The sequence below is a fragment of the Dermacentor albipictus genome, chromosome 5 (genome assembly GCF_038994185.2).
Source record: "Dermacentor albipictus isolate Rhodes 1998 colony chromosome 5, USDA_Dalb.pri_finalv2, whole genome shotgun sequence".
Classification (NCBI taxonomy): domain Eukaryota; kingdom Metazoa; phylum Arthropoda; class Arachnida; order Ixodida; family Ixodidae; genus Dermacentor; species Dermacentor albipictus.
In genome coordinates this window covers 123,425,205-123,443,691 of record NC_091825.1, presented here as the reverse complement: position 1 = coordinate 123,443,691, position 18,487 = coordinate 123,425,205, and the positions used below count along the sequence as shown (strand labels likewise).

General features: G+C 48.4%; 1 protein-coding gene across 3 annotated transcripts in view; it reads right to left on the bottom strand.

The window, feature by feature from the left end:
- Positions 1-10,761: 10,761 nt before the first annotated feature.
- Positions 10,762-18,487, bottom strand: part of LOC139060058 (uncharacterized) — a 14,963-nt gene continuing 7,237 nt past the window's right edge. The window contains exons 1-4 of one of the 3 annotated variants that reach the window (XM_070538836.1): positions 12,090-17,157; positions 11,538-11,709; positions 11,280-11,356; positions 10,762-11,104 (exon numbers count right to left, since the gene is read on the bottom strand). In XM_070538836.1, coding sequence (XP_070394937.1) covers positions 13,275-14,588 — 1,314 coding nt within the window. In that variant the 5' untranslated portion in view covers positions 14,589-17,157 and the 3' untranslated portion in view covers positions 10,762-11,104; positions 11,280-11,356; positions 11,538-11,709; positions 12,090-13,274. Of the gene's footprint in view, positions 11,105-11,279; positions 11,357-11,537; positions 17,158-18,487 lie in introns of those variants that run through there. The other 2 variants (XM_070538837.1, XM_070538835.1) reach the window with 2 other exon arrangements.

Below are 18,487 nucleotides of genomic sequence, written 5' to 3'. Positions count from 1 at the left end.
GCTTGGCCACGTGTGTGTGCGTGTGTGCCAGTGCGCTGACGCAGATTGAATTTGGCCTTGGCACAACCTCAGGAATGACCAGGCCACCACATTTCCCAGCCGTGCGGTGTATACACTGCCTGTCACTGCAAAATGCAACGCCTCACTGATTGCGTCGAAGCGCGCCGTGACGAAATTCGAACCGACTTGTGCAACCGCGCTGGTCTGGTGCGAAAGCCGACGCCTCTACAGTGTACAAAACCATTCGTGCGAGACTGTCTGACATGGCAGGGAGTTAAGGTACCGTTTCGAGCTTTCGTACTCGTAAACAAGGCGATAGCAGTGATACCATCACCGGATGTGCATTGCCCAGCGGAGCTTCGTCCGTACGGCTGCATGCTGTGTGGAATATACGTACAACTGTACAGCGCATACTCAACGTGGTTTTTTTTTATTTGAATATACTGCAGGCCCTTCACGGCCCGTGCAGGAGTGGTACAGATGCAATGAAAAAAAAAATCACGATGACAAGTCAATGCATTGAATGCGGTTAATAAAAGAGTCGATGTTATTGCAACACACAATATCGTTAGTTAATTTGTTCCACTGGGAAATGGCTGACGGAAAAAGGGAATGCTTGTGAACCCTTTTGCCGTGAAAATGGCTGTTTATTAGACTAAAGCAAGTCCATTAAACAAAACGTTTTTTCTGCGCGTATGTAGAAGTACTTCTGCGAGAGAGCAAAACGAAATGTAAGAAAATGTGTTGTACGAAAGGCAAACAATGATAACGAATCTACAGACAGTCCCACTGCAGAAAATAGGGCACCTTGTATTATGACTATATATAACATGCAAGTCACATTGCACAAATCAGTGGGCCTCATTCTTAAGTATAACGTGCGCCGCTCGAACTTTTACGAAGCGTTGTGGCAGATACGGCACTAACAGAGTTATTTGCAGAATTCTGCAGGCATGTACTTGGGCGTGGAAAGGAACTAAGTGTAGATAGAGACTGAGCTTGAGTGATGATGAGGGGCTGTAGTGAGTACAGTGCACAGCAAAAGTGGTGTGAGAATGAAACGTCTTCTGTTGTTTTGACGTCTGTCCTACAACCTAGCTGAGCTAAAACGTTAGCAATCAACTGTACCACATTTCCTAAAGTCTTCACGAATGTAAGGCTTGCAAAATGCGTTCCTCTGCATCAATTTTGTCCCAATTTTTGTACTACAGTGTTCTATAGGAACCAAGCGACGTAATCGATACATACCACCCGATACCCTTTCCTTCTTTTTTTATTTCAAGGCACTTATTTATTAAAGGCCACGTGTGAACGATAGACCCATTCCGCCTCTACAGGAGACTACTTGAAAATAATAATATTTGGGGTTTTACGTGCCAAAACCACTTTCTGATTATGAGGCACGCCGTAGTGGAGGACTCCGGAAATTTTGACCACCTGGGGTTCTTTAACGTGCACTTAAATCTAAGCACACGGGTGTTTTCGCATTTCGCCCCCATCGAAATGCGGCCGCCGTGGCCGGGATTCGATCCCGCGACCTCGTGCTCAGCAGCCCAACACCATAGCCACTGAGCAACCACGGCGGGTGAGACTACTTGAAAAGGCGACCGTTACTTTCACGATAAATTGCAACGTTCGTTTATATAATTTACGAAATTTTATTCATTTTTAATTGTTCATTTTAGGTCATAAGTTGCAAATGTAGTAATAAAGTCTGGAAGTAATATGCCTATGTATGAGAAATTGTATTACGGCCAAAATGTCGAAACCATCCCCAAAGTGCGCCACGCTATACAATAACGTCCACACTTAGTTTGGCCCACCGAGCTCGCTCGCTCACTCACTCACTCACACGTCTTGCCAGTGAGCCTGTACATCCGTAGAAGTGGCTTCACCGCAGCACTTAGGACCAGTTTGTGAAGCACGCGTATATGCGAGCGCGGATTTCCGGCGGGACCTCCAAGCTGCGCTGCGCTTCAGCCCGCTCCGCGCGAATCGGAGGGTCCCGGCGGAGTGAACCGCCATTGCCGGGACAGGACCGCTCATTTTCACGCGCGGGAGGAGTACAACCACGCAAATCCGGCACCTGACGCGCGCGCTCCTCGCGTCCACGGTGTGCGCGGGCACTCCCCCCTCCTGCGGCAACGACGTGCGTGATTGATGGGGAGTTAAATGTTGTGCGTCCTCGTACGCTCGGTAGGCGCGCCCGTGCGGCAAGCGCGTTGCGTCCGCGTGACGAGAGGAAGGATATCGCACAAAGGCCGAGCGAGGCCCCTTCGCGGGCGGACCCCTCTTCGACCTCGCAAGTGCACTGGAGTGAACAACACCCTGGTGTGAGCGTTGAGCGTTTCAATGGGTCTGGAAAAAGTTTTGCCCCGTAGTACGCAAGTCCGAAACGAACGCAAGCTGGCGCATAAATGGAACAAAATAAAAAGGAAAAGAAAACGCCGAGTCTGTTGCACGTTCTTTCGTGTTTTCGCTTTCGTATTTCGAGAATAATTGGCTCGGGTCCTTTAGTTAAAGGGCCCCTGAAACGGTTCGGACAAATTTTGTAGACGCGTAGGGTACAGCTTAAGTAGAACATTCGCACCACAATTTAAGTGAAGCGTTACGTATTAATGGAGCTACAAGCGATTAGAAGTTACCCTCCTCCCCGGCCATGCTTTTCCTCAACTAGTTCGCCAAGCAAGCGGGGCTAAGCTCCGCCTTCACTGGTCCTGCGTCACGATGCGACGTCACATCGTCCACTTCCGGTGGTTTTGGAACCCGCCCCCGCCCGCGCGACACCTCTCCGCTAGCCGCTTGGCTGTCGACCCCAAGCGAGAGCTATCGAAGCAGCGTGCGTTGCGAGCATTCTGTCGTAGCTCCGAACGTGTCTGGTATTCCGTTAACCACAGGCAAGCTGGTCATTTCGGCAAATGACTGGAGGCATAAACTCAAGCTGATGAAGGAACTTTGGCGTAGACGTACGTGAGCGGCCCGATCGGTATGCACGGTCCAGACACTTGTTGGCGCAGCGCTTAACCAGCCAAACAAAGCGCTAATATTGCTCAAGTGTAAAACATTTTACACATTTATAAAAACAACGTGTTGATGATTACACTCCTGCTAAAAATACGCACCAGCAGCAAAGAAGAATACGCTTCGTTGCTGCTACTGTGTATGGTTGAGCTCTATGCCTCCAGGTGGCTGCACCGTGCAGACCATTCACATTTGCCCTTCTGCTCATCTCGGCTCGTCCCGTTACGGCACAGTCAAGCGGCCAGACCCTGTCCCCTTGCGCTTGCCCTAATACAGGACTCGCGAAACGCTATTGCGTTAGTAATCTTCCGCTGTAAAGTGACGGCCACAAACGCGCAAATCCTGGCGCCGATCGGATAGCGGCAGTCCGATGCGCAACAGCCAGTTCGCTCGTACGCTGCCTTGCAGAGGGACACGATGTCACAGCTTGACATATTGCCAGTCGCTACGTTTGCAGTCCACAAGGCAGCAAAGTCGAATCATAGTGCTCGCGAAAAGACTGAGACCAACTCTGACCGCGGAGCTCTCGTCAAAATGGAGTACGTGGTAACGCAAGCAGACGACACTTGCTGTGTGCCGGAAGTGCTTAAGTGTACTGAAAAATCGTTCTTGTGCATTCTCTTTATGCTACTTTCTTTTTATAAAAACATATTAACTAACATTCCAACTATTACGAAGATCATTAGTTTACCATAAAGTTGGAAAAATTATCGATCACGCGCCCTGGTCAGCCAATCGGATACCTCGCCCCACTGACGTCATGTGGGTGATTTCGGTCATATGGGTAGGGGCTGCTGTCATATGGGCAACGACTGCTCGGCGGCTTAAAATTCCGCCGAGCAGTGCGCTGCGATCGGCAGCGATGTGCATTTTTAAAACCTTATAATAAATTACACGCTTTACGCAGAGCGCTTAGATGTGTCAATTAATGATCAGAAGGACCTACTCTAACGACTCAGTACGTTTGTAGAAAATAGTCAAAAGCGTTTCAGAGTCCCTTTAACAATGGCGAGCTGCAAGGCAAAATTGCCACCCAATTATGACTGGGGAACAAGACACGCATCCCCCACACTCCGTCGCTGCTGCTAGGAGGCGTTCGAAGAAGCGGGTTTTGTGCTGAAAACCGCCTCCATCCACCAGCCCCATCACCATTGTGACGGAACGAGTTCAGTGGGCGAACAATGGTGCTGGAGGTCTCCAGCGCGGACCTGATCTGCTAAGCATGACCAAGCTGCCGCGGGAAAGCCGTTTTATGTTGCTTCCCAGGCCTCGACCAGACGGAAGACAACGAGCTACCCACCATTGGCGCCGATACTTCCCAGAACGGCACCCCTCCAACGCCGGCGCCGGGCGTAAGAATGTGTGTGCCTATGTGTACGTAAACTGTTCTGCGGGGCGGCGGGAAGTTGACGATGAGTAAACGAACAGTCGCCGCCTTGTATCGCCGGCGGACCGAGTGTATAAAAACTGCTGTTGTGCGAATGTTGGACACACTTCTCTTGAGCAGTCATGTTAGACTGATTCACTTCTCTCATACAGTCATGTTGGACTGACACTCTTTTTTTCTCAAGCAGTCATGTTAGACTGATTTAATTTCTGTAAATAAACCCATATTCCTCTTTCTCGATGAGAAGCAGTTCTTCCCTTCATCAACGTCCTCAGCGTGGATAAGTTGGACCACGGCACGGGCCAGCTACCTTCGAATTCATGGCGGACTCCAATCTTGGCAAAGGATCACGAGCGATGGGATTGAGCCCCCAATCCTGACAACAGCAACAGTTGCTCTTCACAAGCATGAACACTGGTATATTGTTTAGTGACCATTGAGCTCGGACATGTGACGGCAATATTTACGAGTTCTTGAGTGCTCCGAATGACATTATTCCCCTCCTTTTTTTGTCAAATCGCAGCTAACAATACGGCTCACAATGGAAGCATACAAGACTAGCACAAATAATTTCGCCTTCAATTTCATACCCCTATCTCATTCCTAAAATTAAATGTAGGGCAATGCACATTGACAGGAAGCACTCTCCAACCTTTATTCTTCAGCTACACATATCCACGATAGTAGCACTCACATACGTACAATAACTCCCCCCCAGAAAAGCTCTTCAATTCCAACCAGTGCAGACATATTTGTACGGTACTCCAAGATTATATGCAGGCTTTAGCAAGTATAAAAAAATCACTAGAAGTTGTAGCCACTGGTAAAGTGGAAGTGGAAGTGCTTGCACTGATGACCACCCAAAGCCTACCACATACAGTGTTAAGTAGGCAATCACTTGCAATATTTATGCAGTCCGTGTGAAGTCTGGAAGAGCTTTATGCTGCTAGGTCTTGAACCATGGAATAAGCTCCAGGCTTAACAATTAAAGGTCATGGTAGCTCATTCCATTCGCATGTTCAAAAAATTTATGAAGGTAAACAGTCCACTGCCCATCAACTTGAGACTTCTGTTACTTTGTGAGAAACAGTATTTCATAATTGCAACTATTTTACAAAATGTATAAAAAGTGAATTGCTAACTTTTGCACATGCTGGTGTGATACTAAAGGAGGTGACTAATCAACATACAGGCAACAATTACTGCATAATTAAATCATTTGCTGATACCTAGGTAAAATAATCTACCTTTCAAATCTATTTTAACACTAAAGAAAGGACGATTCAGAGTCAGCTGCTGCCTTTCATACTAGTACTGTGAGTGCACACAAGTATTGCTGTGGTTACAGTCACAACAATGCATTTCTTCAGCTCACTTTTGTTGTTTCTGTGAACCCAACTTACAGGCAATAAGCTCAACAAATGCCCCCATTTGCTGCACCAGTCTTCACATGCAAACGAAAACTCCATGAGCCCAACACTTAAGTTCCATTCATCCAACTTTATTCACAAATGCTGGTGGTTTGCAAGATGAAGGACATATCAAAGAATAGTGACTCAGCAGCGAGATAAAAGTACTTCACACAAAAGTGCTCCCTCTGTGCAATGGTCGAAAGATTTGAAATGTAGATATATCAGTTGAAAAGAAATTGTTCATTCTCTTGACTACTTTCAAAGCCTGTGTCCTCCACTTCCTCATCAGAGTCCTCATAGTGTTCTTTCAGCCTTTTATTTGCTAACCTCTCCTTCAGATTCCGCAGTCTTTTTGCCAGCATCTTTACATTCTGAATTTTTTTTTGTATACCTAGACTTTGGCGTTGATATCAGATTGGCAGCATGTCCTTGCTTACGGAGACTTCTCACGATCGCTTCTACTAGTATTGGCGATACTGGTGTCGATGCACTGCTTACACTAGAAAATGAAAGCTGGCTCCTCCCAGGGCTGAGATGAGGGGAATTTGGCACAGGTGTTGTCATTAGAGATGCCTGGAAATCGGAGAGATCGTCCTCCCATTCTCCCTGCATAAAAAGGTAATCTGGGATGTTTGCAGCTGAGGCCCGAGACTGGTACATGTCATCGCAAGCTTCCTTTGCTGCCAGTGCATCTGTCAGCTTCTTGATTTGTGCCTTGCATTTGAGAGTGCCCTTCCTAGCTGTTATTGCCTACAGTCCTTTTGTGGATTCACTTGCTTTGGACTTTAGGCCCCGACTTGGAGCATTCGTGCTGCGACCTCGCTTGCATGGTTGTGGTTTTGCAAAAGGCTCAACTTGTTCGCTGCAACCCATTTTCGATGTACTTATGACACCCAACTCAGGTGTCCTCTGACTTTCAGATGCTGTCTGCTCTACTTGTACTTCGCTTTTGGAGGTGTTTTTTACCTTCCCCTCTGCACGATCTGAAAGAGTATGCATGACTTCCTGCACTGTGAACCTTTACTGACATTTGTTCCTTTCGTGGCCTCGTTATTTTTCTGCCAGTCTCATTACTGTGCATTTTGACTTGATCATTTTTCACGGCTTTAGGTTCAGAACTATCGCCAGTGGTTGTCTTCTGAGGCAATGTTAGAGGTGAAGATGTGGCTACAGATTTCATTAGTGGTTCTCTTTGGTTCTTGGAGCGAACATCCTCTTGACCTACATCATCTTGAAGTCTTGTAGAAGTCTCACTTGACTTCTGCTTTCCTACTGTAGAAACAGTATCAGCCCTACTAGACATAGTGCGTGATGCCACCTTTGCGTCAACATTGGTTTGAGAAATACCTCTAGATGTTCTTTTGGCACGCGAAAATTCCGGTGATGACGTCAGAGAATGTTTTCTTTTTGCTCTTTGATTAACACTGCCGTCCTCACATCCCCATGAACTGCCAGTGTTAAGCGTGGCAGGTTCTAGGAATGCAGTTTTTTTACCTGCGTTGCCAGAAATGCTCTGCTCCTTCACTAGCATTTTACAAGTTGAAGCTGTTTTTATTTGCGCATTCGCATCACGAGTAGCCTGCTTATCTTGCTTTGTGCTCCACAAGTTTCGCTGTGCACTAGGCGGTCGTGCCCGTGTACACTCTTCATCAGTACGTCCCCCTGGTACACTGCGGGCTCTAGCCTGCATGGCAGGGCACGAATGACTTCTCAAAAGTGTTCCCATAGTTGGTTCAAGTTCTTTCTGCATTTTGCTCCTTGTTTTGCTAGAAAGTGATACTTGAGTGAAAGTTGAGTGGTTTCTTGTTTTCGTCCCAGATCTCGACGAACGACTAGGCATGCTGCTGCTCGGTCCCACCGCACTGGCTCTGCTCATTGGTTTCAACAACATCGCCGCAGATAGTCTTTCAACGACAATTTTGACTTCCTTCAGGGGCATATCAGTGTAGCTACCGGCAATGCCCGCGCCGCTTTTCATATTCGATGGTTGCTTGCTCAACGAAGACACCGAGGGGAATGTAGCACGGCTCTGTCTTCTATGTCTGTGCTGCTGTGAGCTGGGCACACCAGGTCACTCCATCTTCTGGAAACTTTCACAAGCAGAGCATGAACGACTTCTCAAAAGTGGGCCCATCGTTGCCTTCTCATCTCCGCCATTGTCATCTTCAGTGCTATTAGGCTGTTTGAAGAAAACAAGGTTGACAATTTGATGCGACAAAGATTGCATTTCACAACAGACAGCAGAGCAACAAAGTTTCAGCGCTCCCATCTGTCTATCCGTGTCCTTTCCTGTGTCTGTGTTAAAAAGCGCAACCCAGACCAATATGCAATTCGAACTCGCCCAATAAACAGCACTTTGATGCAGCCAAGTTGGATCGTGGCTAACTGGTGAGAATGCAGCTGTGAACTAACTTGCCCAAATTAAAGTCATGCTCGAATGCGTTTCTTCTACAACAGCCCTCGTCCTGTGTGCTGTTTTCTTTGTCACTTTTGTACTGCATTCTCACCAGTTAGCAATTAAGCAACTTGCCTAAACAAAGTCTTGCTAGAGCACGGAAAATGATACTGCGAGTGCGTATCCTAGCAAGCACAAATGACTTCTGTTCATGGCTTATCACAATAATTTTCAGCACTCGGCACTCCATATATTTGAATGGTACACGTCACTGTACAGGGTGGCCAGCTGTCAAACTGACAATGTAGTCATTGTCACATCTAAGCAAACCATGGTGACAATTAGAAAGTTACCTTGCATAGAATTGAAATATGAGGTGTTTCACGTACACAGTCGTAAGTACGTGAAACACTGAGATGGTGCGGTACGAATGAAAATTCTGGTCCTTCAGGGCGTAAGCTGTGACGGTAGAGAATGTTGTTGCGGAGTACAAACATGCGCGGTGTGGGCTCCAAATGTCCAGAATCGAGATGGTCGATGAGAACACGTAAGCAGTCATCACTCTGTTCAATGCAGATGTCCTGCAGATCAGAAATGGATAGGACGCAAGGGTCGGTGTCATGTGCATCATATTCAGGGCGGTTGACAGGATGACGGGAGAAGCAGTCCGTGTCCTCGTGCAAACGACCGGACTTGTATTAAACAGCAAATGAATATCCTTGGAGCCGAAGTGCCCAATCTACCCAATCGTGCAGTGGGTTCTTTAAGCAAGGAGAGCCAAGACAAGGCATGGTGATCGGTAACCACGGAACATGTGTGGCCATACAGGAAGGGGCAGAATTTGGCAACTGTCCAAACTAACGCCAGGCACTCCCATTCAGTAATTGAAAAATTCCTCTCGGAGGGTGTCAGGAGGCGCTGGTGCATGCAATTACGCGCTCTGCATTACACTGCTATTGAAAAAGTACAGCCCCCAGATCCATAGCCAATGGCAACCGCGTGAAGTTCAGTGGAAGCAGATGGAGCATAGTGAGCCCGCAATGGGGGAGTGGAGCCTTTCGCTTCCACTTTATTTCCTTAAAGACCCCTCTTTGGGGTATTACATAAGGGGCGTGTTACAAAAAAGAATGAGAAACAAAGAATATCAGAATGCTACAAGGCATAATACGAGGCAATTTCTTCTATGAAGACAGAAGAGCTGGCTATACAAACGATGTTGTGCGCAAGGCCATTCCCATCTTTGGCTGTTCGAGGGAAAAAGGATGCAAAAGTGATAGTATGCGCGTGTGGACGAGCTATGTTTAAGAAATGGCCTATGCGATGGGATATGTGTGATGGTGGCAAGGTAGATGGCGCACGATTGAGTATGCTGCGAAATGGCTTTGACAGTTGTCATTACTCTGTTGCGGACAGTTTTCACAAAGCGGCCAAACATACTAGAAAGCATTTCACTGCTTTTCATCTAAACGTGCGCAGCATTAACAAAAATATTTCTGATCACAGCTCGTTCCTTGATTCCTTAACTATAACATTTGATGTTGTACTGCTTGCCGAAACATGGCTCACACCGAATGACATTCCTTCACAATACAATGGTGTTACCAGGACTACCAATTGTGGTGGAGGATTGGCCTTGTATGTGAAAGATTGTCTTACTCATGATGTCATCCATGAGCTAACGTTCGTGGCCACTAGCCTCGAATGTATTACAATCCGATTACCAAATATTGCAGTTACTGATGTGTATCGGCCACCCACAAGCAGAAAGTCTGAATTTATTGACTTGATACCTTTGAAAGCCTTGTACGTAAGTTAAACTTATTTTTTTCGAATTATGTGGTTTTACATGCCAAAACCACTTTCTGGTTATAGGCACGTCGTAGTGGAGGACTCCGGAAATGCGGACCAACTGGGGTTCTTTAACGCGCACCTAAATCTAAGTATGCGAGTGCTTTCGCATTTTGCCCCCATCTAAATGCGGCCGCCGTGATCGGGATTCGATCCCGAAAGCTCGTGCTCAGCAGCCCAACACCATAGTCACTGAGCAACCACGGCGGGTAAGTTAAACTTATTGCTCGTGCCTTTTTTTTCTGATGGGTGACAAATATCAACATGACCCCATTTGACCTCTTATTTAAAGCACATTCCAGTGGAACATGGCTTCATGAGTGGACAATCTTCTGAAACAAATCTTGTGTTTGTACATGAAGTTCAGGTCAACTGTTGATTTTTAAAAGACCTTGATGTAGTTATCATTGAACTTCAATATTCTAATCGAAGTTTCCTAAGCAGCCAGGCATAGAGCCACAGATTGGCTCTATACCTGCTGGGCTTCCAGTACCAACTAAGCAGTAAGCAAGAACCTATGATGCACGTCGCATGCAATTTTTGTTTCAAATACAAGAGTGTTATTGTGCTTTTTCATAACTTCATGTACTTTATGTGTGAGAAATTCTGCACCATATGTTTGGCAGCTCTGTTGCAGGAGATGACGGCTGTGCCAGGAACAATAGCTATGGTTTGACATTTACATGACAAGGTCACAGTGAACAAATAGGATACACTTTATTTTCACTCATAGTCGTGCCTGTTCAGCAACTGTAAAATTTCTATTTCCAATTCCGACTGCTGTCGTTCTGAAAACTTTCTTAATTTATGGGCAACAAGCTGCCCAAAAACAGCGGGCGCATCTTCATTTTTTTTTAAGCAGATGATCTACAGTTGCGATTTCGTCATCCAGCTTGTGTCTTTTCCTTTTCGCTGCGACTGCTTGCGTTCGCTTTGGCGTAGCACTTCGGCATACTTCGGCTGACGTCTCCTCGTCAGTTGTGCTGGAAGTCCCAGGCACAGGTGACTCGGTGGCCTGGGATTTGCATTCGTCGGTAGTGTCTGCAAGAAAAGCGGCTAAATTTAAGTCTTGCTACCTTCCTCTAAAGAGTGGCTCAGGCATAGAAATACTTACACAATACTATGTGACATGTGAAGACATGGAAACCCTGAGCATGTTTGTTTTTAAATGCACTGTAACTTGATATATTTGTGAAGTGATAAATAAATGTCTTACATTCTTTTTGGCAGCACATGTTGATCAGGAGGGTTTCTGCACTCTCTGCCTCAGCTGGCGGGATATTGCTTGTAGTGCTGAAAAATTAATTATGCTGCTTAGCAACTTATACACTACAGCGTACACAAACACCATCTTGTGGAAAGGTCATATGAAGGTAAATGTCATAACATTTAGCAGCTCAACAACATATAAATGATATACCAGCAGTAGAACAAATTTTTACTTCATAAAACTCTATTTGAACTTGACGCTTACCTTCCGATGTCAACTAAATCCTTCAAAAAAAAAAACAGCAGTTTAAAATAAGGCCAGCGGACTTCTTTGCTGTCGCTTGCCCCAGACCCACTTGGCGCACCAGTTTTCCAGGTGCGGTGCTTCTTTGAGAATGTGGCCCTCAAGCTCTTCCAGCGAGCTTGGGCAGTGGAACCTAATATATGAAAATATGTCATTATCAAAATACAGAAAGGTCAAATATGCTGGCAAGAGACACATGTCGCAGTGAGCAAACAGTACGTGCGGAAGGGAGTGTTAGAGCAACATCTAGGCGCTGTAATACAGTATAAACATATAACCTTATACAAGTTCTTAAGCAACAGCAATTCGTCAGTGGCGTCGCCATTCCTGTTGCACGAGTACGCTCCGCCTGTACCGTTTGTGTTCTTTTTTTTGGCCAAGGCTTCACTTTTCTATGCAAGCAGCTACTGCTTTTTGGTCATCTACATTTAGGTGCCGACTTAGTTCGAAGCGTACTTTCCGCGACCTGTTCACGAGCTACAAAGCAGTCGCACGGACGAAGGAAACGTTTACCGATGGTACGTGGCACAGGCGGCACGGAGTCTGTATACTCCAGAAGGGAGACGCCGGTAGTGGTCAGGTAACATCGCCAATCCCTCGACTCTGGCAGACATGCGTTTTCGTTGCTGAATAGCATACAAACAGTCACAAAGAGGCGCACGCACGCAATACGGAGTTTCAAAGGGCAACTTACAGCACGGTAGTGGCGACCGGTACGGGACGTACACGGTCGCCGTCATTTCGTTTTCAAACTCGTAAGACTCGACGAAGGTTTGCCAATGACTCTGCTGGCTGCTGCTGGCAGTAGTAACGCGAGGAAAAAAACAGAACGCCGCAGGCAAACCGCGAAGCGCAAAACGTTTTGTTTACATGCAACCAAATGACACGGGCCTAACACTGACACCTGTTCGCGCCGCCCGTATACCGAGGCAATGCATTGACCGAGGGTACTGTGCGCATCGTTCGCTTACATAAAGGAACAGTCACTTCAATGCGACATGGAAAACTTACCTCCTCGGTCGCCACCGATTTCAGCGACGACATCCTGCCACGCAGCTGTTTTCTTCCGTTGGTCTCTGTAGTCGGCCCTTCTGCAGTCCCATATTGTGGGGCGCTTCTGAACGGCTGATATGAGTTTATCGTTATACTCCAGCCGGGCCGATTTTAAATAGGGCCTAGGCGCCACTTCTACCGCTTCTCCGCATTCCTGCGAGTTCATCTTTTGTTCGGCGCAGACATCAACACTAGCGCAGACACCAACGTGGTTGCAGAAGACCAGAAAAGACCCGCGCGCGAAAGACCAGCATGCCTAGCGACCGGAACTGGCGCCTCCCGATTGGCTGTCGTCCGCCGCTGCGCGCTCGACGCTTCCGGCGGCCCGACGAAAATATTCGGACAGGCAGGTGGGCGGCGGCCGTCAAATTTTTGGACGCCGGCCGTCGGGCGTTCGCCGCCCGACGAAGTTCGTCGCTCGGACGCCGGTTATTCGCTCCATGTATTCCGGGCTTAACAGCGCAAAAAACCTGCGCCGGGCGACTGTAACCTCTATGAGCGGCACTGGCGTGTCGCTGGGTAATACAAAACGACAAGCCAGCGGGGCACGGAGTTCATGTGTCTCACTTCGCACCGCTGTAACCGCCGCCGGCCATGCAGCGTTGCTTACCGGCGACCCCGCTCGTTTCCCGAAAGCGCGTGCTCTCAGTTCGCAGGCTGTCTGCAATCCCGGGCGAAGTGCCCCGGCTGGTTGCACCGATGACAGAGGAGAACCGGCCTTTGTCGGGCTTGGCGTCCAGTGCCTCGCGCCGTTTGACCGTTGTTCCTCCCTATCGACTGCTCCCTTGCAGGCACGCTCTGCTCTCGCATCATCGAGCCGGCATGTCGACCACGATTCTGCATACCTCGGCCATCGGCAGCGCGTGCTGCACGCATGGCATAAGTGTACGGGTCGAGAGCCCGGTCAGATAAGTCCCAACCGTTTCTCAGTTGTCCGTCACTGAAAGCAACCACACCATCTCCACCGGAACTAGTGCGAAAAGTGTCCCCGTTCCACGCGCATCGCGGCTCAAGTGCCCTCGACGCTGGGGGTGGAGGTCGGTATGAGCGTAAGGCGAGTATGTCCGCCTGTATGCGCTTTGCCTCCGAGGCCAGCTCATCCAAATCCCTGAACTTGCTGCCTCTTAGGTACGCTGCGAAGGTGGGATGAGCTTGTCGCGTGACTCTCTCCACCTTATCGCAGTTCGGAGCAGTAGGGTCAGCGGTACGATAAAGTTCGTCCATCGCCCTGACGTACTCGAGCAAGGATTCGTCCGGATGCTGAGTACGTAGCTCCAACTCGCGCCGCAGACGACGCTCGTAATCTGCGGGCAGGAATTCCTCGCGTAATGTCGCTCGGAACTCGGCCAGCGTGCTAGACCGGTAGCCAGTAAGCCGGAACCAGCGGGCAGCGTGATCAGTTAACGACACTGGTACGACGCGTTCCAGTATCTCGCCATCGGACAGCCCCGTTGCGCGCTGGTAAGTCAGCACGCGATCGAGGTATTCGTTGACGCTAACTGAATCATGATACCCGCTGTAGGTGGGTAAGTCCACCCTCACTCTCGGTCTAGCAGCGGCGGAAGATGTCAGCAGAGTGTTCTGCACGGCACCTGTCAACCTCTCAATCAAGCGCATCGCATCGTGCAACAGTGCCTGTTGAGGCTCGCTCTGGCCAGTAATGCCTGGCACAGGAGCAGAACGCGTTGAGCAAGTGTGCCGCAGTGGCTCCATGCTCTCCGCAAATTCTGGCGAAGGGTTCGGCGTAATGTGCCTCACGCCTTCAAGGGTACATCCTGCCGGAGAGAGCGCCTCGTGTGTAGCGCTACCCTCTTCGAAGCTTATCAAATTCCCAGGGCTAATGTTCGCCGCAGGGCATGACTGAGCGGTAGCAGTTACCGCCGCTTCGAATTGTTGCCTGTTGGTAGCAACCTGCGACAGCGTATACAACGGCTGTAAATCAGCCCCGTATGCTGCCATGGTTCGTTCGTGCAGTGGCAGTCACTCACACAAACAGACTCAACCTGTCACACCTCTGGCCCCACGTTGGGCGCCAAATATAGGGGTATTACTCAGGCTCGCGCATGCGCACCTGACCCTTCTCTGGATCGCACAGCGCCGGCGGAGCGGCAGTCTCTCACTAGCACTTTCGCAGCAGCCCTAGGAGTCAGAGCTGTGACCCCTAACCCGCGGTTCGCAGTGAATTGCGACCACGGCGGGTTCAGGCCAGTGGGGACAGGGTGAGTCTCGACCTAAGGTGTTTATTCACCTTAGAGTACAAATACACCAACAGACAACAACAGCCACAACACATACAAATACAACACAAAACAAAACCACAGCGGCGGAGCATTCCGCACGTCTGGGGTGAAACAAACCACACAGTGTGGGAACCACAAAAGAGGCTGATAAGAGTTCAGCTCACCCAAAGTGGATCCGCGCTCGCGCCCTGGGGCGGTGAGTCGCACACAAAGGCCGGGCGCAACAGGGGGACGGCGTGCGGCGGTCTCAGCGGCTGAATTCAGATGCGGCCATTCGCAAGCTCCTCAACCGAGACAACCGTGCATCGGGGGAATAGCGCTTCTCCCCGAGCGACGGAGAGGGGAGTCTCCCCGGTTTCAAGAAAGGGAAAGGAGGGAACGGGGTGCCTTGGCTGCAGCGTCGCGGCCAGGCGCGAAAAGCAGCGGGAGCGGCGAAGGTGCCCTCTCCCCGCTACCCTCCGCGAGCGAGCACGTGATTATCGCGTGATAACCGTGTGGCCGCTCCGGAGATATCGGGATGCGCGTGCGATCCCCACAAGCTTCAAGTGAAAGAATCATACATACTGACGAATCTAGCCAACCAAGTGTGAATTGATCCCGCCTATACTTTCAAAGAGATCGTTCAGCTCTACCAATCTGGCCATGTCATCTATCCCAAGCCCTGTAAGGGCCTCACAAAGTCGGAGGAGCGCATTCTCCTTCGCCTTTATACCAAAACTCTGCTGTGCCCGGCAGCCTTAAAATACTTTGAGCCCGCTTGCACGGGGGAGTGCCCGCACTGTGGGGAAAAGTCCTCAGACATTTTCCACATGGTATGGGCATGTCAAAAAACCCCAAATCTAACCCCCCTACCCAACCCTTCCCGGGAGGACAGGGAGGCAGCCCTGCTCGGCTGCTCTGACCTGACGGCCCAACGGGCCTTGGTCGAGCGGGCCCGGGCAGCGGCCGACGCCAATGGGCTCCCGTAAGGGGGAGCCCACCTAGTGCTGATGCAAAACCTATCTGTTTTTCAGACAGACAGAGACGGTATGAGGGCAGGTATCCATGCGACGGCCTTGTCCTGTAAAAGAATATAAATAGAATATAAATATAAAAATATATAAAAAAGAATATAAAGCGAACACAACGGCTTATGTTTGGTTATGCAAAGAGAGAAAATGAGATGCATAAAGGCAAATGCTTTTTTGGTCTGGTCCTCACATTCCTATCGACATCAGTCACACGGCGGGACAGAAATTCGACAATGTGCCGGTATGTATGTGATACTTGAAAGAGTTAAATGTGTGGTAGCTCAACATGACTCACTGCTGTAGATAAGCTTGCATTATATATGTCAAGAAAGTGAGGACCATATCCTAATGCAATCTCTTGGGTTCAACCAAACATGGCAGCGTGCTTATAGTCAAGCAAATAATCTACTTTTCTTTACACAGAAAAAAAAACATTTTCTGCAGTAACCAGAGCAAACAATGTTTTCAAGAAGTACAGTCAAGCCTCGAGAGAACGAAGTGTAACTTGCATAGAAAAACTTCATTAAATTGCGAATTAAGTGGAGGTTTCAAAGTTTCAGCATTAAAAACAACTTCACCAATTTCCAGAGCATTCAGGTGGACACTGTCTTGTTAGTAAGCACTTGTAAACAAATCGCAAAGAGGACGGGCCATAATAGTGTGGCTATGTGTGGCGCACATCGCACTGAGAGCAATGCATTGACATTGCTCACAGCGTCAAGAGATTTGCGTGTCACGTTGCACAGCGTCTCTTGGATTCCAATGCTGACCGCCGCAGCTGGTGCCCACAAATTAAAAACAAAAGTGTGAAAAGATACGGATAGAACACCCGAGCCAAAACTAAAATTAAAATAAAAGAAGAAAAGTCAGTTTCGCCAGAAAGGTGGAGCATTGATGGTGATAGCAAAGAGACTACACGAAGTAAAGTTCATAGTTTTATCGGAGTCACGCTTGCTCAGGCAAACATTACCAGATCTCAATCGATGACCAGGTACTCGGTCACAACGCGAGCGAGCGCTTCGTACCGTGTCTCGGAAACTTGAGATTACGCGATCGCCAACACTAGAAGCATGGGAACAATAAAATGCAGGTGAAGGCAGCATCTGTTTCGGCTTGCCATGGAGAGATTACCTCCAAGATTGATAGGGCGTATGGCCCGCACAAGGACGCGCGCAAGGAGGCGACGGCAGATAGGTGCACTTTCCTTCCTCCCCCAACCACTACTGCGAGTTCATTCCCTCTATCCCTACTGCGCAGAAGGAATCGTCGGCTCTCGTGTTTCTCCGAGTTATTTAACAACGCAAGAAATGGCACCGCGGTGTTTCCGGCCCACCACATCCCGGCGTGAGCTCTTTGACTGCAGCTTTGTCACTCAAACTTTTCATGCAGAAGGACGCTTGAAATAACGTTTGCCTTGGCTGACATAGTTTTTTGCTAGATTTACTAGACATACAGGCTCCAAGTACACGATTGAAGCGGCCGAAAACGTTGTTAAATCAAACCTGTGTCACGAAGTTACTTCCTTAAATCTCGAAAAATAAATACTTGGTTTTCAATGCAACTAAGATTGGGCAATGAAAATAGTTTGTTACATTACAGTCTGTTAATTACCACCATAATAATTTATTTTAGGCGATATCTTTCAATATCTTTCAATGGAGGAGTTGAAGCCAATAAGCACTCGTGGCTTGTCTGTTGAGTAAGAATTCCAAGACTAGCCCTACTTTTAAGACTTCTGCCTGAAAGATGGGCCATGAAATACACTACTGCAGTGATGAGGAAAAACAGTCGAACAAGGAATGCCGCTTGAATCTGCAGTGGTACTGCACCTAATATTAGGAAATTTACCAGAAAACTATTGCCTGGCACTACATGGAGTGCTAATGTATCTTGTGCCATATTTTGGGGCCAGATATGTTGAAGCTGGTGCTAGTCTCGGGGTGCCTATCAAATGGATATGCTTGAAGCACAGCAGGCTTACATTCTGCAAATGCAGCATGCATCTTAAGGCATATAACAATAAAGTTGAATTGCTGGAGTTCTGTTAACCAGCTGCAACACTGCACATGATGAGGCCTAACTCGCTGCTGCTACATTTTAGAAATAATGCATCAGGTAGGCCTGCACAAAGCATAAACCATAATTTTGCAGGGTCAGTGAAGTTAAGAAATTGCACTGCCTCTCCCAGTCTCAAGCCTCCTCGTCAGATTCTTTCATAACGTACATTCGCTCTCTTTCAGTTTGTGGAAGTTTATACCACCTATTGCTTTTTTTATCTGAAACCATCAATTGGCCCATTGAGCAAGAACGCCGACGTGTGTAGCCGCGAAACAGCAGCCAAAATTTCCATTGGCTGCGACACCCAATCACGAGCATGCCTCGACGGAGCAAGACCAGCAAATTGGAACACTTGCTGCCGCCATAGCGCGCCAGGTGTTGCGCAAGGGTAGAAGGAATCGCCACAATGCCATGTCACGAGCGCAGCATAGAGAAACAAAAAGAATGAGCGCACCTCGATGGAGCAGATACGGTGCTGTGATGCCACGGGGCGAGACAGGTAGAACTGAGGTGAAACAGCGCGAAAAAGACGAGGACACAAGGAAACAAA